Source organism: Lissotriton vulgaris, chromosome 6 (assembly GCF_964263255.1).
Source record: "Lissotriton vulgaris chromosome 6, aLisVul1.2, whole genome shotgun sequence".
Taxonomy (NCBI): domain Eukaryota; kingdom Metazoa; phylum Chordata; class Amphibia; order Caudata; family Salamandridae; genus Lissotriton; species Lissotriton vulgaris.
Window position 1 is genome coordinate 1,628,602,836 of NC_141694.1, and position 25,018 is coordinate 1,628,627,853.

A 25,018-nucleotide genomic window follows, 5' to 3' on the forward strand; every position below is an offset into this window, starting at 1 on the left:
CAGGAAGTTTCTGCTCTCTTGGCCAAGGGAGCCATCAAGAGGGTTCCTAAGCCAGAAGTAGGTCTTGGTTGCTATACCTGCTACTTTCTGGTGCCCAAAAAGGACAAAGCCCTGCGTCCTATTCTAGACCTCCGGGCCATCAACCGCTTCCTCCCGAAGGAGAACTTCAAAATGCTAACCCAGGTCCTGTCTGCCCTCGACCCTGGAGACAGGATGGTGGGCTTGGACTTGCAGGATACCTATTTTCACATCCCCGTCCGGCCAACCCACAGGCGCTGTCTGCGATTTACTGTAGGCCATGAGCATTTTCAGTTCACCATGCTCCCCTTTGGTCTTACCAGCGCTCCTCGGGTGTTCACGAAAGTGATGGCGGTGGTTGCAGCTCATCCGCGAAGATTTGGGGTTCAAGTCTTCCCCTAGCTCGGCGACTGGCTGTTGAAGGTGGGCTCGACCAAGGCTGTTGTCTCTCACCTCCAGACTACAGCACACCTCCTGCACTCGCTGGGGTTCACTATCAACATGCCGAAATCACACCTGACTCCCTCTGACACTCCCTTTCTTTGGGGCGGTTCTGGACACTGCAGTTTCGGGCCTATCCTCCCGAGCAACGCGTCCGGGTTATTGGGGCTATGATACTGACGTTTCAGCCTCTATGCTGGATTTTGGTAAGAATGATCCTGAGGCTGCAGGACCTCATGGCCTCCTGCATCCTGCTGGTGGAACATGCCAGATGGCATATGAAGGCTTGGCAGTGGGACCTGAAATTCCAGTGGGCGCAGCAGAAGGGCAATCTTTCTGACTACATCCGGATTTCGGAGGGGAATGCGCAACAGCTGCAGTGGTGGTTGATGAACCAAGCTTGGGTCAAAGGCAGATCCCTCTCACTTCCCCTACTAGACCTCACAGTGGTATAAGATGCATAACTCCTGGGATGGGGCAGCCATCTTTGAGAGGTGGAGATCAGAGGCGTCTGGTCTCTGGCAGAGTCCGGGCTCCATGTCAACCTTCTGGACCTCCGGGCGATACGTCTGCCACTGAAGACATTCCTTCCCTCTCTCAAAGGGAAAGTGGTGCAGGTGTTCACAGACAACACCACCGCCATGTTGTGCTGCAACAAACTGGGCGGGGTGGGGTCATGGACCCTATGTCAAGAGGCGCTTCATCTCTGGACATGGCTGGAACCTCGGGGCATGACCCTGGAGGTTCAACACCTGGCAGGTTCTCTGATCGCCAGGGCTGACAAACTCGGCTGTCGGTATCTGGTGGATCACGAATAGCGTCTTCATTCAGAAGTCGTGCAAGGTCTCTTTCAGCAGTGGGGAGAGCCTTTGTGAGATCTGTTTGCCACTGAAGAAAAAGTGCAATGTCGGCAATTCTGCGTGGTTCGCCACTGAAGAAAAAGTGCAATGTCGGCAATTCTGCGTTTTGGAATTTCCAAGGCGGCACTCGCTTGGCGATACATGTTGCGAGTGGATCTGCTGCCTTTCTGCCTGTAATACTTCTGTCCAGAGTGCTGAAGAAGGGCAAGCGCAACAGGGCCTAAGTCATTCTTGTAGCTCAGGACTGGGCACGAAGAGTGTGGTCCTCAGAGCTCCGGAGTATGGCCATCGATCCTCCACTCAGACTGCCTCTTTGGGAGGATCTTCTGTCGCAGCAGCAGGGGGGTACTTCAGCCGAACCTGTCCAGCCTCCACCTCCTTGCGTGGATATTGAGCGGCGACAGTTGACAGCTTTTGACGTTCCTCCTGCACTCTATAACATCATCTTGGCAGCCAGGAGTCCCGCCACTAAGACAGTATATGCCTGTCTATTGGATAATTTTGTGGCATGGTGCATAGCATCCCCTTTCTGCCCCTCTTTCAGAGGTCCTATTGTACATACTTTCTTTGGCCCAGCACAGTTCTGCCCTGGGCACTCTTAAGGGCTGTCTTTCGGCCAACTCTGCTTTTCTTCAGCTTCCAGATCAGTCATCTTTGTTTAAGTCCCCTTTTGTACAGAGATTCCTCAAGTGCATTACTCATCTCTTTCCTCCTTTTCCTTTTGTAATACCCAAGTGAGACTTGAACCTGGTCTTCACCTATCTTATGTGTGCTCCCTTCGAGCCTCTTCACAACTGTCCTCTCAGGCTCCTCACTCTGAAGACGGCTTTCCTTGTGGCCATCACCTCTGCTCGCAGAGTGAGTGAGCTCCAAGCTTTTTCTTCTAAGCCCCCTTTCTTCTCTGTGCATCTGTACAAAGTGGTGCTTAGGATAAGGCCTTCGATCCTTCCCAAAGTGGTAACGCCCTTTCACAATGGACAAACCATTACTTTGCCCACCTCCACACCCTTCCAAAGAGGAGGAGAGACTCCACCGTCTAGACCCCAAGCGTGCGCGGTCTTTCTACCTTGATCGCAAAAAAGATTTCCGGGTGGACGAGCAACTCTTTGTTGGCTATGTGGGTGCCAAGAAAGGTCAGGCCGTTTAAAAGTGGACCATCTCTAGATGGGTTGTCCTTTGTATAAAACTCTGCTGCACTTTGGCGAAAAAGGAACCTCCAGTTGGGCTCCTTGCTCACGGTGTTCCACTCCTTGACATCTGCCAGGCAGCCACGTGGGCATCCTTGCACACGTTCACCAGACGTTACTGCCTGGTCACCAAAGCTGGAGGGACGGCTATTTTGTCCTGTTCTGTCCTCCAGGACTTTCTGGTGTGAACTTAGTTTGCAGACCCTTCTCCGGGGCTGGTATTGCTGGGGTATTCTAAGGTAAGAAATCTATAACAAACAGTCTCTTTCAGATGAACAAGTTACTTTCCTTCGGTAACGATGTATCTGTAAGAGACATATGTTTGTTATAGATTCCTTACCACCCCACCCATCCTCCCCGGTATGAGAACTGACTTCTAGGGACAGGGCCCTAGTTTTGCGCACCAGTAGTCGTTGTCTTTCATGGCTCTGCGCTTCTGGCGTGGAAAGTTGTGTCAGAACTGACGTCAGCCTGCAGTGGTGGCGTTTATATAGACACCGCAACGTCATCCCGGCGAATACGACAACAGAGGCGGAGTCGACTGATGCCATCTACCGATGCGCAGGGGTACTGCTAAGAAGAAAAAACAATCTACAGAACCAGTCAGATGCCTGGTGATTATTCTATGGTAAGGAATCTATAACTAACATATGTCTCTTACAGATACATCATTACTGAAGGTAAGTAACTTGTTCATCTGGGCAGTTGGGTCCGCAAGAGGCTCGAGAGAGACTTGTGGTAGCGCTAATTTAAAAATAGAGCATTCTCATTGTCCCACAGAGCTCTTTTCTGCTTGGGCCACCAGCTCCTGCGGAAGCAAGTGCTCTAATGGGCTGCCAGCAACATGAGAAAATGTTGCATCCATCCATCCATCACAGGACTCTGGGAACTAGTCTCCTGTTCTGAACATATAAAACAAAATATATATATATACATACATACATACAGGGTAGGGATACCCTGACCACCTATGCCCTCTGCCATCCCGGGAACAAAAAGAATCAAAAATTTGCACAAATTGCTGCAATCCCGCTGAATCGTAAAATTAAAAAGATGCCGACCAGGTCCACTTTGTTTTATGAGTGAGAGGGGGGCTTGCTGCTCCCTCGACTTTATAGGCCCTGGAAAGCCCACCCCGGGTCAAAATTATCGAATAAGGGTGGGGGGTGTGCAGCCCCTTCCCCGAGCCGTCACAGGCCCTGGTAGCCCACCTCTGGTGCTGAAATTATTGAATATGGGGAGGGAAGGCCACGCTGCTCCCCTTCCTGGGCGGTCACAGACGCCGAGTAGCCCACCCATGGTGCCAAAAATTCTCAAAATGGGTAGGGGAGTCACGCAGCCCCCCACCCCCTACCCCGAGCCATCACAGGCCTAGAAGGAGCCAACCCCTGGAGTCGATACGTGCCAAACAAAATAGTTGCGGACAGGAGCAATGTTGCCTACCGCTGCAAGTAGGGTGCCGACTGAGCCCACAGGGGTCCTGGGCCTCCCTCTACGGCTCCCGACACATGCATGGTGGGAGCCTTGGGTGGGCATCAGGGCACTCACCTTTAATAATGTGGGCCAATGGGGATGAGGTCACCTTGGTGGGAAAGGCTCAGGTAGGGGTGACTTGTGGCCCCTTCCCTTTTATTTTAAGTAGTGGACCTCCTAGATGAGTTCCCAGGGCCTTTTGAGGTTTGAGGAGGGGGCATGTCTCTTCCCCCCCCCCCTCCCCGCCCCCCCTTGAAAAATAAATAAAAAACAGCCCTGGGATTAGGGTTACAAGGCTGAGTGAGGGTGACGCAGGGATGGTGGCCATGCAGCCCCCCTCTTCCTCAATTAAAATAAAAGGCCCTGGGGAGGGGATCCCTGGGCCTATAATGGCTTGGGGAGCAGGGCCAAATTGACTCTATACCATAGACTACACGAGTAGCATAGTTGACATTAACAATCAACCACAAATATATGGGAAACCCTCATTGTATACGATGTTCAGTCTGTATACAACTGTTCAGTGAAAGCCAGGTCCCTAAAAATACTTAGTCTGTTCCAAAACGAATGCCATACTACGGGTAGCTTTTATCTGTATCAAACCCATGACCGTCACCAAAACTACATTGAGAAATGAAGTTGATATGAGTAGAGAAGCGAGTACTGTAAGCAATATTCACTCTTTGGAAGAGTTTACTCTACCACACTGTTTGCAGACGGTGACACTCTCATGAGAAATACACTACAGAGTATTAAGAAGTATCTACTAAGAACAGTGTGCACTCATGCAACACTTGGCAAAAAAAACCCTACTTGGTTAAAATAAACCATGTCTGAAGGTGCTAAAGATTATACTACCTGCAGCCTTCATACTGTGGTGAAAACTTCATAGATAAATCATCTTCTGAAGCCAAACAAGCACATGTATATAGCTTAATACCTGGTGCACACAGTCTTCTATTTTGCGTAGAAATTGTCATGCTGTGACGATTCTGTCTAATAACTGAGTGCTGATTACAATACTTAGTATGTTGTATGTAGAATCTTTGCCCTGTTGCAATCTTTTTCTACAGAGCCAAAAAATGTATATGGAACATGCTGAACTCAAGTGGTCTACTGTCACACAAGGTTACTCTTCAGTGCGAACATTTATAACTTTTTCTAAACACTTAATCCCATTAGCCGTAATAGGCTGTAAAGCATTAGCTAAAGAAGTACTATGGTAGTAACGAATCCCTATGTAAACTTTAAATCAAACTAATAGTGTCATTGGATAATGTCATAAGCGATGTTATCAATGATATTATGTGAGATGTCATCAGTAATGTCATAAATTATGTCATAGAACATGTCATGAGTAATATGTGAGGTCATAAGCAGTGCATGGCGGGGTGCAAGTTATAATTATCTCTGCTAACTATAACTGGTAAATTTGTGTAGTTTTTTTTTAGTTCAAAATGTTAATGTTGTCACTGACATGTTCACCTAACTAACTTTACTTTAACCTTTATTATATATTTTTTAAGATCGATAGATTGATAGATATTCTTCTACCACTTTAAATGCAGGTGGTTAGGAAACTGTGCATATTTGAAAAAAAATTGAATTAGGAAACCAGACTCCAATCAAAATAGAGATACATACAAATATTCGCTTTCTCTTACCCATCATTTGCTTTTTGGAGACTCAAAGCATAGCACTTAAATAAATGAATGCTCTTCTAAGACCATTAAATCCACACTAAGATTAGTAGAGGTAGATTAATTTGATGTACACCTTGAATGGCATGTTTTGGGGTTTGCTCGACTTTGTTTATAATCTTCAAAGTGAATGATGGCAACAGCGGTGATAGGTTTGTCATACATGCCAAATGTCCTTTCAAGCCAAGGCTCAGGTCTCTCCTATCCAGATTGTCAGGCAACTGATACATGAAGCCGTCATTTGCAAGTCAAATCTGACTGGCTTGTTAATGTGATGATTGAAATTCCATTTTCCTGCTGGAGGCGGAAAAGCACTTTCTGAGATGAAGGGGCTCCTGACTCTCTCAGGCAGGCGTCCAGCTGTAGCTCATATTCATTTAGGAGTACGCCTGCAATTTGTGGGATATCACCAGCCTCTTGTCCAATTCCGTGTTCGGTGTGAGCCTCGGCCATACCCGTGGCTTTACAAAGAGCTTGCACTGTGCACAAGATGATGGAAGGCTACTCCGCGTAGCGAAGAATCTACTGCATTAGTAGTCGTTCGTTGTTTGGAGCCTGTGTACGGTTACATTATTTTTAAATTAGGTACAAATCAAACTTCATTTTAAATGCAGGTATGCGGTTGAGTTCTCTTTCCAATTGCTAACTACGGGAACTCTGACAGCGGGCGCTAGAAATGATAAGAGTTGAATTTGCTCTTAGTAGGGTGACCAACACCCTTCTGTTCATGTCTGTTCATGGTCAGCATACGATATTGGTTTGCTGCATTCCACACCGAGAATTACAAAACGAAGAAAACGTGTGGAGGTCTGTGATCAGTTGGACATGCAGGTGTTTTATTGAATGAGCACACGTGAAACACAAAAGAATTCGAATCCAGTGTCGAGTTTTGGCAGTGTATTGAACGGTTTTTGTGACCACAGTATTCCTCTTGTGTGTTGGTGCCGGTGTTGATTCTGACTAGTTTGAATGGCACCTTTTATTCTGCTTTCCTCTCACGATTGGATAAATGTCATGGCAGATTGGCACAACTCCAAGGTGGGTTTGTTAAGCATTTTCTGCAGTGGTAGCTCATGACAATGCCCCTCTGTGGCATGTCGAGCAACGACCAGAGATGTGTTTAGCTGACAAAGGTCTGACTTACAGCAGAATAGAAACCCCATTATCGTCCAAAGAGTCCATAAAGTGCGGGTTTCTAAAGCTAGCGTGCTTTCTTGTTCTCCCGAGGTGTGCATCTCACCTCTGTGTTCTTCTCGCCCCTTTAGAACCTGCAAAAAGCACTTGAAGTGAAAGACAAGTATGAAGCAGACATGGTTGTCGGGGGCTATGCAGCCTTAATCAGCGCGTGTTGTCGCCACGATAATGTAGAGGAGGCGTTGAACCTGAAGCGAGAAATGTAAGTACATGCGCAAAAACATGGCAAACACATGTAGGTTGGGATCCACTCTGGGAGCCTGTGACTATATAAACATCTCAGATGACCTAAGTAAGTTTAGGTTGGATCAATGTAAGGCTTTCTAGCTATAGTATTGTTTTATAATTTCTCTTTAGTTAAAGCCCGCCTTTTATTGTTAATAGGCGCCTGAGTTATTAAATACTTCTTCACAAGGCATCACGTGGCAGCTGAATCTCGGTATCTCTTTACTGCTCTCAAGGTGTGGGATTTGGGATCTATGATGCAGGTCGTTTTAAATGTTTTATGAGCCATTTGTATTGTTGTATTAGTTATTTTCTGGGTAGTGCCCGAAATAAACAAAATGACATGGTAAAGAGGCACTATTCGTTGCCTTTACACTGCTCCACGGTTTCTTTGCTTCTTCAGTGGTCTCTGCTAACCCCTTTCAAGTGAGAAGGATTAATTGTTTAACTTCTGTAACACATAGCTCCAGAAAAGCACAGTTCACCACCCTGAGCCGCAGGCAAGGGTACAGGTGGTGAGGAGTACAGTGGGATCTTTACCACACACACCAGGGGCAAGGGTCAGTATGGTAAATACCTTCTAGTCCAAGTTTTCAGTTTGAAAATGAAACATTTGACACGCACAATAGGGTTTTAACACACTGAATTCCACATGTTTAGCCTTCATTGTAGGTTTTTCCTCAGATACATTATCTTCCAAAACTTGCTAGGGCAAAACAGTAGGAACTCGAAGTTCCCACCTGTACCCCAGTCTCTTTCGGCACGCGGATGGGAATTTGTCCCTCAAATTATAATCGTGGCCTCAGTAGGGTTGTATTATGAAAGCTTCAGACACATAACTCTTATGAAGTGTTGCACCTGTTTTCCACTCACTCCATAATGTTTATTCTTATTTTTCAGCCAACGTAAAGACTCGTCGGTGGCTCTGGACACAAACAAGTACTTGTCTCTGGTGAAGGCCTGTGCCAAGCACGGTCGGCTGGACGGTAAGGCCGCCTCCTCCTCCTCGCCCGTGTGTATGTGCTGTATAATAAAGGTGTCTTGCCACGTGAATTCAACTCCGAGTTGATAGTAATGGTATATCATGTCCTGCAAAGTGCCCGGACATTTTGCATACACATTTGCATGTGAATTCGCCTCGAGCTGCTTGGACAGTGCAGGCCATTAGTTGTAATGGCCCGGCAAGCTTGTCATTTACATTTGCACAGCTGACTGCTTTCTGCATTTCTGCGGCTCATGTTTATTAGCGCCGCTGTTTGGATTGAGTTTGAAGATCATGGCTTATGGCACAAATTGCGTATGTGCCCGGACTAATGGCTTTGTTTATGAATAAGAAGGGCTGAAGGCTGCGCGCACAACCTGCAAGTGTAATTTTTTCGTTAAGGGCCAGCGCGCGCAGAGAAGCCCACCCAGCCTCCCCTCCCCCACCACAAACACACGTCTGAAGTATTTGCGCGGTGCAGCCGCTGAGGTAAATTGGCCTCGTCAACAATATTCAGGTGTTTCTGGGGCTAAATAAAGGATACACGATTCAGCAGCATCGCCCTGTTTCTACCCGCAGAGTGCTCTGTCCGCAGGACTAACATCATTTGTGGCTGCGTCGGCCCCACGCACGTTTACAAAGCCGGGAATGCAGCTTTTTAGGACTTGAAAAACTCTGAAAGAAATATAGAGAACGTTTTCGAGAAAAAAAACGATTTTTGTGATAGTTCATAAGAGTAAACGGTTTGCCTACAGTGACCATCAAAAGTAGTTTTGCTTGTTTAATGCCTTTTCCGTGGATGCCGAAATCCCAATGCAAAAGTAAAAAAAAAAAAAGGCCACGGTACCATGAATGTTTACTGCGGGAAGGAAATTTTTGGACTAATCTAACCCAATAACTGGTGTAAGTAAGTCAGAGAATAGCAACGGTTACTTTCATTAATTTATATCCCCACACATTGTGTTTTTTAAATTTTTTAAATATTTTTTTATTTTTAGGCAAAAACATGGATTCATTAGCAGTAGAGACTAGCTGAATCTTCAGTCCATATATGACCACTTACTGTCATGTACTATTTAAAACGCTTGACTTATTTTCGTTTAAGAAATGAAGTTGAACAACTCTTCCTGCAGCCCACATCTCCATGCAGCAACAAACGCCCGAAATGTGGGATGGTTGCAGGAATGGCAGCTCAGGACGGTCACTGCTGCAGACCCGTCTCCAACTGTAGGACCGCCACCGGTCCGTCATATCTCAATCCCCAGCATAGATGTATTTGCCGAGCATTTGAGAAGTTGTGGAATGTTTATTCATTTTAGGGCTATGTACTCCGAAATCAAGATTATAATGCTTGGAGCGTGCCATAATGAGCAGTAGGTGCCCTGCCCCTCTGCTTCACTTGAGGACCTATAAACCACTTAACCAGTGTATACATTTGTGACAATTGGTATCGTGGAGGGGAGAGTAAAGTTGGCCGGCATTGTGCTGCACTACAAGTGGGGCACAGTAGTCACTCATTTCTCCTGCAGGTAATCTGTGGCCCCACACACGGTAAAGAAGACACATGGCAAAACATCTCTTGACTTAGAGCTTTACTATATCTTGGACTCACTCTAGTCTACAGCCAATGAAACTTACAAGTTCTGCGTTTTCTGTCAATGGACAACTTGCTGGCTACATTAGACTCCATACACAACCCTCAAATGGATTGTTTTTTTCTCCACATCTGGCCCCAGGCCCCTGAGATGAGGGTATGGCTGTACCACGGAGCGGACTTGGGTTTGACCCCTGTACTTTTGCTCCTGGAGTAATCCACTGATACCAAGGGTCAGATCCAGTGGTATGCCTCTGGTTTTATGCGCTTCAAAGCTCTGCGCACGCTCTGAAGCAGCCTCCCCCACCTGCATTTCTTAATGTGAAATGCGCATAATGCTCTGCCTGTGGAATCATTGTCAATATTATTTGAATAAAAAAGAAATCCGCTTTCATAGCTCTGTAGACCAACATGTTTATTTTTGCCTTTCTAATGTGTCTAATGAACCTAATGTTTTAACGTGCAGCCTGTTGGAAAGCTTTCATTGGCTCTGCTGGGCTAATTAGTATCGACACAGCAAACAGGCCCTATCGGTATCAGACCATTAATGTGGCTGTATATACAGTGTAAACACATCTTTATTATCTGGCCTTGTGACAAGCCATCTGCTTCAGAAACAATGGCTCCATTTAGCAGATGTTGGCATTGAACGATAAAAGCATCCATTTAGTTGGCTCTCACAGCTATAGGGCAGGCTGCGCAGGGTTATACGGTGCAGAGTGGGCACACACTTCCTATCTATAATTTGTAGTCGCAGTTGCAGCGAAATGATAAAACCGTGCTATTGTGGATTTATAATTGTAGTCTCGTTTAAAATTGCAAGTAGTAATTAGCTTGAAAACAGCATTATACGCCAGAATTTACATTCCTGCTGGGTTTGAAATGCTATTTTAATCACAGTTTGTTTTCTCCACATGAAATTATCTAAGGGCCTTTTGTTTTGTTTCATTGTAGACGCTATTCATATTCTGAAGGAGATGAAGGAGAAGGATGTCCTCATCAAAGATGCCACCCTGGTGTCCTTTTTTCATGTTCTCAACAGTGTTGCCATGAGAGGGGAAGTTGAGACAGTGAACCGGCTCCTTGAGGTCATCGTGTCCCTGGGCTTGGCCAAACCTGTGGCTAACCTCTGCTCCCCTGTGGTAACAGTTCACCTTGAAAAGTACGTTTATTTAAGGGACACCGATGGTGCTTTGACTTCCTGTTGATAATATCCTGTGTTCCCTTATGCACATTTATCTCAAACACACCGCCTTTCTCCTCTCCTTGGAGTAAATGTAATGTGTTTCTGTAGTTCATAGTGGTGGCGTATTTAGGCCTGAAAAAAATAGACACCTTCGCTGCTAACAGTTACTAGTAGGTAATAGTAAAGATGGGTTCGGATTTAACTGTGTTTGGCATGGGTTCTCTGTGGTATGCTTAATATTCACTCTTGCCAACATCTGGAAAGTCCCTTGCTCCATTAATTGGAATCTCTACAAGATGGTATATTGGCATGCCTCAGAACATTGCAACTTGGGTTAATGTGGTCGTATGCTGTACGTGCAGTATGTATGTGGTGTTTTTTATATAGCGCCAGTCCTAGTTCAAGAATAAAATAAAGCATGAATTGCCCTCAGTAAGGTACAATGTACAGTGCACATTGACCTCTGGTTTTAGTGGCTTCCATTTTGCACTACCAAAATGTATCTTTTTACATCTACTTGACAACTTATTGCATCCTAGAAATGTGGTTAGCAATTATTTAGACTCAAGGTATGCAAAGTTTTGGGGTTGTTTTGTCGAAAGAGTTGTACAGCAAAATACTATAGCCGACTAGTAAACAGTAAAGTGGTCATCGCACATTTCTGTTGATCACACACTTCACCTCAACTGATGTCTCAAATTTTCAGTAATTCATGAAAAATATTTAGCAGTATGGTTCAACTTGGTCATACTTTATATGTTTATTTATGGTTTTTATACATATACATACAATGCACGGTGATTCTGTCATATGGGCAACCATCCTGTGCGGTGCAAGGTACATGGTAAACATTATTCGAATGGCGCCCCTTTTTTGGTTATACAATAACGGTAAGCTAGAAAGGAGGAGAGGAAAGTGTGAATAAGTAAAGAGAGAGAGAGAGAGAGAGAGTATCCTGTAGGAGCGGCAGGTTCAGCGTGTGTAGTTGCTGTGGCAACTATCCCTCTTTTTGGCTGATAGTTCGTTGAAATGGTAAGGTATTTAGGGTGGGTGGGGAGGGGGAGGAGGGTAAGTTCTTGTCCTGTGACTCCCAAAGGTTCCTGGAGGAGGCTTTCCATGGTGAGTATCTTATCGCAAGGGAGTCGGCTCCTCTTAGGTAGGTGATCTATTTCCCAAGGCGTTTGTGTTGCTGCATGAGTGCAGAGTTGTTCCCATCTCTTTCTCCTGTAACACTCCTTTTTCAATGGAGACACTTAAGCCACCGACAATAGACGTACTATATTTTTCTGGTAGCAGTAACTTGAGTTGTTCAATAGAATCAGTCGTGTGAGTGCCAAAAGTTGGCAGGGAAGTCCGCTTCTAGGCTGGTTTTCTCTTATCTGACTCTAAATCTAGGGTGACTTAGACGGTCAGGGACATGCCTATCACTGGTACTGCTGGTGCAGACATATTTGAGGGGTCCATTGAACCTCTATTATAGCTTCCTGTATTGTCCTCTGTTTGTCGGGGCTAGGGGTACGATCTTTGCTTGCATTAGGGGTCCTAGAGCCGTTGCTTTCTTAATTGTAGGCTGTGATTGACCAGTGCAGGCCTAACCAATGCTGCCCATTGTGCCTGGTGAAGTATGCGCATAATTCTCACGTAGCAGGGTGGACACTATTATATTCCTGAGTGCAGGATGAATATCGCTCCTGGTAGCGTTGGTGCTGTTTAGAGTATTATCGTAGCGCAGTGATGAGAAATCCTGGCGCAAACATTCTGCATATTTAATAATATTCGTTGTGCGAAAAAATCCGGGCAGGGGTTTAAGTGTTTGGATGAAGGTGAACCACTGTTGGGAAGAATTTTAATTTGTAATTATTGTGAACTACGTTTCTAATTTAAAGAGTCTCTTTAAAAAAACAAAAAACACTTTTCACGTGTTCACTGCGCTTTCCTGGTGGTTTTAGGACTCATAAGTGCAGTGAGGAAATTAAGGAGGTTTTGTTCCATTATTGCAATTAGAAATTTCAGCATAGCTGGTGCTGAGGGACAAAAGTGTCTCATTTGCCCTAGAGGAAGAGGACAGTGATAAGATGATTTTTCGTCAAGGATCATTGGGTCGTAATTAAGTTACATTCATGGCCATTGCGTTTTGAAGGATGATTGGTAAATGGCAGGCTTCATGTGCCGAGCACGGACAGTGTTGGCTGGGCTTTTTTCTTCCTCTGTCAGAAAATCCTGTTGAGCCTGATAATGTAAATGTGGCATTTTATTCTGAACAAAAGAGCAGGGAAATGAGCTATCTTGTCTAATCATTCAGTTGTTTAACACCGACTTCCAGTTTAGACTTAATTGGCTGGAAAGCACTTGACATGTGAAGTTAGTGCTGTTCGGAGCGCATGTTTGAGTAAATTTTAAAGTAAGTGACAGCTAAATTGTACCTAGGGAAATTACAAAGCCTTCAACACAGTTAATTTTTTGGGGAGGATTAGTTGTAATTGCAACTCCAGTCTCCTTGAAGATTCCTTGTTATAGCTGATAAACAGGGGAGGGGAAGAAAAAACATTTAGCTCTTTCAAAAGCCGGAATCTTAACAGAATAATTTTTCTGAAGCTGATTGTACCACCACGAATTGATTTCCTGCACACTAACATCTACTTTAGAATTTCAGAGAACGGCTAGTTTCAAAGTATTTTTCTTATACTTCCCTTTGCTATCTCTCTAGCGATTTCAGGTTTGAGAGCTGTTCAGTCGGAAAACCCCTTAGGTAAATTGCCACTTGACGAGGCTTTATGCATAATGTTGTATAGCACTTCATTCCAATTAAAATCAATATTTGGAGTCTTATTTTTATCGAGCATTCTTTCGGGTTAGGAAAGTTATGTATCTGCATAGCAAAAAAGGTTGCATTCAGCGCTGTTCACTTGAACAGCCGGAAGGGCTCCTGCCCCAATTTAAAAATTGTAATAGGTATGCAAAAGAAGGCATCAGCAGCGATCCCTCTCTTGGAATTGTGACACCGCTTGTGAGCCCCAGGCTAACCCGCAATGGCTGTCGTTCAGATGCAAGGTTTGAAAATGAGCAGCAGTGTGGAGGTGAGACTGTTCTGCCGCTGTGGCAATGTCCAGCGGGACACGTTTGCCCCAGGCCTATTCTGTCACTTGAGTGGTGAGAGCACAATTCCACTTTGCTTTTCTGAACAGGAGGTCAGTGTGACAAAATATGTGCTTCCTGAAACTGAAAAATGCTCCAGCATCCTGGTACTAAACACCTGTGAGTACTGGTTAAGGAGGTGAGTTTGTCTAACGCCCCTGCCAGGAAATTGACCACTCCAAATCTCTTTAGGGATCAGTATAAGAGGATGTCATAGGTCTCGAACGCCTTACTTTGCATCATCCCCTGACTTCTACATCTGACCAATCACTGAACTGCTGTATGCTTCCACCTCATCATAATGTGTATTTTTTAATGCAATGATTTGCTCTTCTTTTGGAAAAAAGGGGAAAACCTGAAGAACCAAAGAACAAATACGTTGCATTTACACACTTCATTCAAATGTGCATGTGTGTAGCAGACCTGCAGTACTGCTAAAGCCTAGTGAATTTAGTAACTAACAGGTAGTTGGAGAAATCCATTCCTACTGGGGATTCTGGTGGTCTCATCCAGTTGGTGAAACTTGCTCCTTTCATATAGTGTGTAGCACAGTTCAGTGTTGGAGGACAATTTAAAATGGTGGAGCTTTCTGAAGTCCTCCAGAGTCGGGCCTTCCAAAATCGTACTACCTCAGTGGCACCTTCGGCCAGCAGCGGACCCCGTAGCTCATGTCCAGGAGCTGGGAGCTGGACAGTGGGCCCCCTCTGCCCCCAGGCCATGACATCAGGGCTTAGGCGTGCTTCGGATGTGCAGCCTGCGAGAGTCAGGGCAGAAAGTGAAGGCCCCCCGATAAAGAGGGAGCCTCCCCAGCTCCCCCATCCCTGAAGATCCGCACGGCATCGTTGGTGATGGCCCGTTAGCCATCTCGCTGGGAGCCCCTACTGAGTTCTGCCAAGTGAGTCAGGGATCCGAGTCCCGGGCCGCAGCTACTGTACCACGTTTGGGTGGGGGGAGGGTTGCTGGGCAGGTGGCTCAAGAGAAATGTTGAGAAGTATGTGAGGATGCCGGTGCTGTCCCCCGAGGCCTGGTGAAGACGACACAAGGTGAGAGGCGGCGAAGGCAGGCAGGATGAGCAGGCCACCCACACACACCAACTGTTACTGTCCACTCACAGATATTTTATTCCTACTAAGTGGTCAGTAGTTAACACCAATCAGCGATTCCTGGGCTCAGAGGTGGTCTGATCTGTCATCTGAGCTAGAGCTATTTCTCTGAGCTAAGGATGTGTATTCCTACTCTGAAGGGGTTGTTTGGAAAAACTAGATTGAGGCCAGGTTTGGCTTAGGCAGCACAACGCACTGTCTTATAAAGTTACTTTTCCACTGAGTTATCAAAAATCTTATTTCATCATTAAATCAGATTTTGAAAATGAAGTGAAGAATGGCTTTGAAGCATATTCCTAGCGTTTTTTGAGGCAGAGGTAGGAAATAATTGTAATCCCATCTAGACCTATTCCATGGAACGGCCAGCAAAGCCTACACACTGACATCACTTTTGGGTTTTATTTCACTATGAGAGCACACTATCCCCAATTTGTAGTATGCTGTATTTCTATATGCTAGCAGCCTGTCTTCTGGGCTTGCAAGGTACATTTTTATAGGTGACTTGCGAATATAGAAAAATAGGCTTTTTTCTATCTGACAAAACCACATTTCTGTGCTGTGTCACTACAGGGCATTTAAACTGCAGCCCAAACGGAGCACAGTGGTGCTGCTGTTCTGCATATATTTTTGCCTCATATGTTAGTGGTGTAAATACTTACAGCATCACACATGACATTTAACTTCCACGCCATAGTTGCATTTTCAATACCATCCACTATGGTTTTACAGGTCAAATTAAGCAGACTAATTTAGACCAGAGCACATGCACAATAGCACTCTTTGGCAGTTTCACTGGACACAGGGTCCTAATACAAGCAAAAATAGGGACCAAAAAAAGGCAGAAAATGTGGGGTAAGCATGCAGAAAAGTCAAATTTTCTTCAAAATTGATTCTACAATTTTTTGATAGAATGGAAGAGGCAAGACATAAAATGGGAGAAGTCAGGTTCAACACCTTTATGAGAAGTCTATAGGATATGTTTTCTTCATTAAAAGTATAATTGTTACTCGTATGAAAAGAGAAATTGGAGAACCACCAAAATACAGATTTCTTAAATCAAGTCTCTGTATTATATCTGTGCTTTCTTACTTCATCATCAGGCATCTGGTGTAAATAACTAGACGTAAGGAGAAGTGGAACTAAGCATAATTACATTCCTTTGACTAAGATTATAGATAAAAAAATTAAAAAAATGTCAGACAAGGCAATCTCTAAATCAGACAAAATGTATTGGGTTTCTTTACTATTACTCACTAGGGAATTTACAGGTTGTCATTGGGTTATTAATTTGTGGCTAAGGTTCTACCCTGACAGTTTACTCTATCTGAGACAGAATGATAGTAACTCATGTTAGAATTGTTTCCCCGAATAAGTGAGTCTTTTGAATTCCTGTACTTATTTAGTGCTGTACTCCTCTACTGTCAGTTGATTTTTTTCTGACTCATAAGGCAAGGTTGTTAATACCATCTGCATCCTCGAACCAGACTGTCCAAAACACTTGTGAATACTTCAGACAACTTTTCATGCATTGAAAAACTAACAGAATCTTGTGAGGTGCAGGGCACATCTGATAAAGAATTCTAGCAGCAGGTTCCTTACTTTAGAATAATCCAGAGGTGTAAGAATGGATCCAGAAATCATTCCCCATATAGTAAGTGTAAGGAAATGCCTTTTTTGTATGGTCACCCACAGGTTTTTCAACTGCTGGTATTTCGACTCTGAAAAACCAGCAGTCACTGGGGCCTGCTAACCAGACCTCTTTCGCAGTGCCATGACCCTAAAGTGTATGTCGAATCAGAAATGGCTAACTTACCTGTAAATCCCCAGTAAATTGCACCCTACAACCCAGGGGATATTCGAGGGGTACCCCAGGGTTTGCTGCACTGAATGTGCCACGCTAAAGGTCTCCCTAAGTAAAACAAGTCTGCCATTTAATACAGCTGTTCTCCTAACTTTGCCATTGAAAGCAATGGCAAAGCCACCATTTCCCCTGGACATGTGTGTACATCACCCCTCTGGCAGGACTACCAAGCCCTAAAGGCAGGGTACAACATATGACACAGGCAGGCGAAACAACAGTTTTACTGTGGAAATATTTGGGCCCTCAATTGTCTAGTATAGGGTTACTCGCTGATCCCTCAACTGCTAACTCCTCATCTGTGGGCACTCCAAGGTTGTTACATTAAACCCGACTTGTACCTCAAGTCGAAATTAATGTAACTTGTTGCAGTGTGCAGCTTTAGCAAAGCTGCCACGCTGTTGCAAACTCCTGTGCCTTCCTGGGCACACATGGAGCCTACTCCATAAGACAGCTTTCTGCCCTCCTGGAGATAAGTGCCTACAACCCTTTGGAAGGATAACAATCGGAGATTGCAGGCTAGGCAGGTGTCACCTCCCTCCTGCAGGAAGCCACTTAGTCGTTGGCCCCAAAAGGCAGGCTCTAAAGGTGAAGACGCCTTTGAAGAGCAGATGTGGGACACCAGCAGGGAGGACTGCCCCATTTCTGAGGTAGACAGACTGGCACGGGGAACAGTAGGGTAAACCAGTTGACAAACCCGTTGGCCCATGGGTGTGTAGCCCTGAGGTAGCCACAACCTGGGGTTGGTCTAGGGAAGTCTGTACACCAAGAGAGGGGTCTTGCCATCTTGGGAGTGGGCAGAATGGTGCATCCCGGGCAGGCCTAATGCCACACTCTACAGGAAGAGGTCACTAGGTGGGAGGGAACCTGATAGCCCATTAGCTACCAACTCCATCCTGTTCTGATGAAATTTTCCAAGCATAGTAGAGGCACCCAGACCTCAGATGTAGAACAACTTGGAAGAAGAACCAAAGTGGGACTACCCTGCTGCCATGAGGGATCATCAAAGAGAGGCTGCACCGATGAGGACTGAAAGGCTATGCCCGGTGTGTAGCGTAGAAGCGACTGTGCCTAGTGTGTCCTGCTCAAAGGGACGCTGTCTCCAGAGCCCATTGAAGTCCACTCCAAGGGCTGACTGGCCTCTTGTTAGCAGAACTGGGACACAGCAGCTGGGGGAAGTTGGTAGCCCAAAGTCTTGAAGCCGCTATCACCGCCACCATGCAGAACAGAGGGCCAAGGCCTGACACACAGAGTTGCACCAAGTTCCCTGAGCCTGGGTGGGCTGTTGAAGAGTTGGTGAAACCCTCAAAAGGCAAGTTATCAACTCAGGAAGGATTAGCCAGTGACAGCAACAACAGGCAATTAGTAGTTCAATGGCAACTGGACTTTGGCTAGACGGGAAAGGACTTCATGGGTCATCGATCCTGCAACTAGGACCCCCACTCCATCTTTGTGGACAGAGAAATCCCTGCACGAAAACCCCAGTCAAATGTGTCGCATCCATAACATACTTAGAGCATCTTCAGCATCCTTCATCTTGCAACGCGGATAAGGTGCCTGGGACTGTTCAAGGACTCCTCTTGTAAAGGTAAATGTTCTTGAGGACCTTGCTTCTGGTTCTTGTCGGAGTTGGTTGTCTTACGTACTTCTAACCAACCACATTTGCACTTACTGAAGTTTTCCTTGAAAAAGTTTGAGTGTCTAATTTGTTGACTTTACCAAAGCTTGTTCACGGTTGAGTGTAATTGCACTGATTTATTATTTCTCGTAAAATACATATCTCCGGAACACTCTGGTGGATCTTTTTTGTTCTTGTTTCTAAATTCTTATAAAAGTACAACCTATTGTATTCTAAATTCCTATAAAAGTACAACCTATTTTTATAAATTTGTGTTGGATATCTTGAATGTTGTGTCGATTTTCTTTTAAGTTGTTTTGGTGCTGATTAAATGCTTAACACTTGCTCCTCTGGGTAAGCCTGGCTCCCTGTGCCACAGGTACCCAGTATTGAGCTGAGGGTTTGACAGATGAAACCCAAGTGTCCTAAAGGGGTTGGTAAGTGTATTTTACGGTGAGGTTGCACTACCACACCATATAATACACCACATTTCCTAACAGTATGTCTTTTTCTCTGTTGACCACCTTACGAGACATTATATACTACCACACCTGCTCCTGGCACCAATATATGAAATCAGTTCCCAAAATTGCTGTTCAGGTTGTGCGGCTGTCTATGGCGATTTTGGCAGATGAGTCTATGGAGGGTTACTCACGGAAAGAGGCACTGTCACCTAACACGGTTGATTTTGCTAATGTGGCTGAATGTGAGGCGTTCTCCTACTCCTGTGTAATTTCATTTGAGCTTTCCTAAAGCACAGAATTAAATAAGACGCTTTTCTGCACCTAGCATTACTTCAGAAGTCGTGTCAGTGTTGCGATCATGTCAGTGGTCCACCTAAATAGACCCCAGTGAAGCATATTTTAGAATTTAGCATTAAAGACTCAAGCTTCTACTTCCTAATGTCCTTTGCAAGTTAATTTCGTGCCACCAGGAAACGAATGGAGGGCGCTTGTTAGGACCCAAGGCCCAGACATAATCTAGAAAATGTATGTGCTTTCAGCACCCATAATGACACACCACAATGTCTGTTAATAATCTAGGGGATTCCATTAGGCAGCGATTACAAAGTAGGTGACACTGTTGTTAATCTTGCAAAGTAAGTGCTCCCTGAGTAGATCTACAGTTTTCGCCATTGATTATCTGTAGTATGTGATATCCACTGCTGCCAAATCAAACCTTTTTCATTTAGAGTGACCTCTTTGCTTTTTCATAAGCAATTTGTTTTTTTAAAAATGCAGCTCCTTTTACCTCATTAGTTGAAATAGACTGCTTTCAAACAAATTGTTTTTTGAAAAATACATGCTAGGCTCCTTGAACAAAGTCCAAATTTAGAGAAGTTTCGAGAAAGGAAAAAGTATTTTAATTGAAAAAAAATATATGGGTATCGCTTATAAATCAGCGTTTATTATTTTTATAATCATGTAAATGTTGACCATTACTGTCTATCAACCATGGACAGCAACCACATGTGACCAGACTGAATGGTTGTTGGTATGGCCTACTGATCATTGCATTACTCCATATGTTGTCTCGTGTTGGAATTAACCCTGCTCCCCCATGTTTGCTCTAGGCAATCTGATACAGCATATATGCAGTATTTGTGTTATTTCAGAATTATGAGTATTGGAACTGTTCAACACATGTTCTACTTCTTTGTTAACTTTATAACCTTGACCACCAGCATCAGTCACTTTGTGCATTCACAAATCGGAGGCTGCTAATTTTTGCAAGTTTATAAACAATTCAGATCTTGCCTTTAAATGTTGGCAGCCAACCTTAATATTTAGTCGATGTTGGGACAGTCTTGGTAACCTAACTTTTAACCTTGCTTACAACCTCTTAAGAGTTCCAGCTCGCCTTTATAATCGGAATTTAACGAGGTCTGGTCGGAATGCAAAAAAATGTAATGGATAAAAGTGTTTGCAATTTTAGTTCCAACAAGTAATAAAATACATATTCTGCATTCGGGTTTAAACGTTTTTTCATTTATATATTTTCATTCCTGTTCTATCTTTGAAGAACACAGTCAATTAGAATATCTTTTTAATTGACATGCCAATTATTCATCAATACCGAAAATGTAACCACTTCAATGATGTGGAAACATAACAACCACCTTAGTGGCACGTTTAAGATGGCCACGAAATGATGAATATGTAACATCAGGACCAGTATTTTTTACGGTAAATGCTTTTTTTATGAAATGTCATTTTTTTTGTCTCCCGTTGGAGAATTTTTCTATATAAACTCTTATCATATTTTGGGATGTTAAGTGAACTTGCATCCAGAGAAGGAGAAAATGCATTTAAATAAATCTTTACATTTTTCAGTTTGAGAAACCATACCACTTTTCTTGTATGACAGTAATCTAGCCTGTCTAGTCTGTTGCTTTTATTTAGCCGCAGCATCGACTTGCAGTTTTGAAATTAACCTGTAATTTAGTCTTCACCCCAGATGACAAAAATTCAGATCACTCTGTAGGGTGCCAGATGATGCACTGTGTAAACAGGGCATAGTGAAGGGGATAAGGTAAAAACCCATCATGTTAGGCTCATTTTCTCTCTTTGTCAGTATTATTAAAATAAAATGGTTTCTTCTCCGAGTATATGTTACTTTTTATCACAACCACAAATCTTAATCAGAATAAATAGTAATTCAGTCCCATGGCAACATATATTTTGTTTTGGAAAATAATGGACACAATGGTTAGCGGTTTGACAACAGAGTGAACAGCATTTAATTTAGTGGTAGACTGAAAGCGACAAGAAAAGATTGCTAGGAGCAGTTATTCCTTTGTTGGCTTTAAACTGCACTGTAACAGAGCAGTGACAGTCCAACCTAGAATTGTAAGGGCATTCATTATTGCGCTTACTTACCCATTTTTAAACAACATATGCAGAAATGTATTGGATGATTGTGTGTACAGTAAATGCTTGCACTCATTGTGAGAAAGTGCCATATTTCTTGCATAGATATGCCCCCACTTTTTGCTGAATTGCTGATGTGCTTTGACTGAGTGTGCCCTGGGCCCCTGCCAACCAGGTGCCCAGGGCCTGTGTTCCTTCCCTAACATCTGTGTTGAAACTAAAACCCAATTGGTATCTCTGGCCACCTGTCAGCCCGTAGTAAATGGGAACCTAGTTACCCAGGGCATGGTGACCCTAGAAGACCCCTAAGGGCTGCAGCACTTATTATGCCACCCTGGGGTGCCCTGTACCCTGACACCCACACACTACCTTTGCAGGCTGAGTGTCTAAGTACAGAACTAAACAAAGAGTTGACATGGCACACATCCCTGTGTGCCATGCCCACAAAATCCACTGCCCTGGCATATATTAGCCACCCTTCTAGCTGGGTGCCCTGTGCCAGTGGTGTGGGCACAGGTGCATGAGCCCTGTGCCCCTACAGTACACAGGCCCATTCCTGGGCACTGTAATTGCAGTGATGCCATTAAGAGTATATGGTGCTGGGAGGTTGTCATTACGAACTCCACAGCACCATAATGGCTACACTGATGACTGACAAGTTTGATATCAAACTTCTCAGCACATTAAACCCACACTGATGCCAGTGTGGATTTTAATGTAAAATGAACTACAGAGGGCATCTTAAAGATGCCTCCTGAAACATAACCTACAATCCAAGTCTTGACTGAGAGGATGTGTTGTAATTAGATTAGGTAGGCAGCAAGACAAGTCTTCAGGATATTAAGATAGGTTTATTAAGTTACACAAGATAAGACAGCAGAGCAGTAAACCTCACAGCTGACCAGACCATCAACTGCCAAGGCTGGAATGTTCACATACTCAATAGAACACTCTTAGGTTAGAAGATAGAAACACTAAGAAAGGACTATAGACACCGAGTAGCCATATTGAAGAAAGTATGAATATACAACAGGCTGCCTAGGCTGCCACACAGCAGACATGTTGCTGGACCCCTGAATGGAGAGCCCTCGCTCTCCTGGGCCTGCACAACAATGCACATCCTGGGACGATGTGCCAAGCCTCCTCCCCCAGGATGGGCAGGGGATGCTTCAAAGACATTCAACCTTTGTGAGCTTCTCCAGACCACTTGCTGTACTCAGCAACTGGCCCCCACTAGTTCTGACCCCCGCTCTGGCGGGAAACCCTACGTCAGGAAGGGGGGTGTGCCTGCCTGTGCCAACTCCACCCCTTAGGTGGGAGATGCAAGGTGAAGCACGACCCCGGGCTCTGGCCATCTTGAAGTCGGGGAGCCCTGCCCAGTCACAGCTAGGCCCCTGCCCCCCTCCCACAGGAGAGGAGCAGGCTAGGGGTATAGCCACCCCAGGACAGGGACCCATTGGTCCCTGCCCTTGCCCTACCTGTAACACCCTAAAATGTAGTATTTAGGGGCACCCTGAACCTTCCTTCCTCAGATCCCGATTGCAACAACAAGAAGACCAAGAAACAAGAAGACCTGCTGTGCAGCTGCTAACAAAAGAACGACGCCCACAGACTTGGCCCCAGAACCCTACAGCCCTGTTGATCCTTGAACCTGCTCCTGCGAAACCCCGGCGTCTCCTGGGGACAGCAACCTCGACAACCCGGAGGACCTGCCTGCCTTGAACCTTCCAAAAGACTGGGACTCCCACGAGCAGTGGTTCTGCTAAAGCCGCAATACCCCTGGTGCCAGCCAGGAATCGCAAATCCAGCCCACTCTGCACCCGCCAAGCCCGGCCTGTGCCTGAGTGACCCAAGATTTGATTTGATTTGATTTGATTGGGATTTATAGAGCGCGTAGCTACCCTAGGGCATCCCAGCGCTAGTGACCAAAGCTCCAGCAAGGTGGGGAAATAGGGGAGAGGTGATCAGGGGAAATTTAGGGGAAGAGCCAGGTCTTTAGTCGCTTCCTGAACCTGAGATGGTTGTGTTCTTGCCTCAGAGAGAGTGGGAGGGAGTTCCACAGTCTAGGGGCATTGTAAGAGAACAGGCGACCGCCGGTTCTGGCCTTCCTAATTCTAGGGACGTTTGCGAGGGATAAGGAGTTAGATCTTAATTGTCTACTTGACTGGTGCTGTGTCAGAAGTGGTCTGAGAATGGGGGGGCCTTCATTGTGCATTATTCTGTGGGCAATGCACAGGGTCTTGAAGTTGACCCGTTCTTTTACTGGCAACCAGTGCAGGTTTCTGAGGGCTGGTTTGGTCGAACTCCTCGCTGTAGTTCCTGTGAGGATTCTTGCAGCCGCATTTTGTGCACATTGAAGTCTGTGGACTACAGAGGCTGGAGCCCCCAGATACAACACATTTCCATAGTCCAATCTGGAGTTCACCAGCCCCTGCATCAGGAGCTTCCTGGATTGGAGGGGGAGTAGATGAAGAATCTTTCGTGCCATCTTTATGAGGCCGAAGCAGGTTCCCGCAGTTTTCCTAGCTTGAATCTTGAAACTGAGATCCTGGTCCAGCCATATCCCCAGGCTCTTTACCTCGGATTTGGGGGTTGGTGGAGTTCCCATGCATGGCGGCCAGGGAAGGGATGTGGGGATTTTGTTTGGATTTCCCAAGAGGAGTATTTCTGATTTCTCTCCGTTTAGTTTTAACCGGGAGTCGCACATCCACTGGTGCACCTTCTCAAGACAACTGGATAGATTAGAGAGGGAGTTGTCTGATTGGTTAAGGGAAACGACGAGTTGTGTGTCGTCGGCGTACATTATAGATTTGATGCCAAAAGGTTTGACAACATCCTCGAGGGGTGCCATGTACACATTAAAAAGTGTGGGGCTCAGGGAAGATCCCTGAGGAACCCCACACTTGAGTGCCTGAGCCTTGGAGGTGGAATACCCATCTGCCACTTGAAAGGACCTATCTTCGAGGAAGGATGTGATCCAAGCTAAGGCGGAGTCCGCCACTCCTATCAGCCCATGCCGGTGTATAAGGGTTGCATGGTCCACCGTGTCGAAGGCGGCACTTAGGTCGAGGAGGATCACTGCCACTGATCCTCCTGCGTCCATTATGCTCCTAGTTTCTTCGACCACGGCTAACAGTGTGGTGTCGGTCCCTTGTCCCGGTCTGAAACCTGTCTGAGACTGGCGGAGGAGGTGATTAGATTCTAGGAACTCGGAAAGTTGTTGGTTTGCTACTCGTTCGGCGATTTTGCTAATGGCCGGCAGCAGTGAGATAGGTCTAAAGTTAGATGGGTCCATGGGGTCTAGATGCGGCTTTTTTATAAGAGCCTTTACTGTGGCTTTTTCCCAGTTTGCCGGGACTGTGCCAGTTTTGAAGGAGGCATTGATCAAGTTGGTGAGAGGGGGGGCTACAGTAGAAGCAACCAGCTTGAGTTTACTGATCGGGGCTGGGTCTGACGGAGCACCACTTTTGATCGTATGTAAGATGTTAAGAAACATCTCAGTGGTGATTTGGGGGAAGGAGGATAACCTCGGGGCGTCTTGGAGAGGAGAGGAAATAGGGCATCCTTGTGAGAT

General features: G+C 45.3%; 1 protein-coding gene across 1 annotated transcript in view; it reads left to right on the plus strand.

Moving 5' to 3' along the window:
• LRPPRC (leucine rich pentatricopeptide repeat containing) overlaps positions 1-25,018 on the plus strand; it is a 675,215-nt gene that overhangs the window by 355,335 nt on the left and 294,862 nt on the right. The window contains exons 21-23 of the mRNA XM_086927797.1: positions 6,945-7,075; positions 7,999-8,084; positions 10,629-10,836. Of these exons, the coding sequence (XP_086783923.1) occupies positions 6,945-7,075; positions 7,999-8,084; positions 10,629-10,836 (425 nt within the window). The remainder of the gene's footprint in view (positions 1-6,944; positions 7,076-7,998; positions 8,085-10,628; positions 10,837-25,018) is intronic.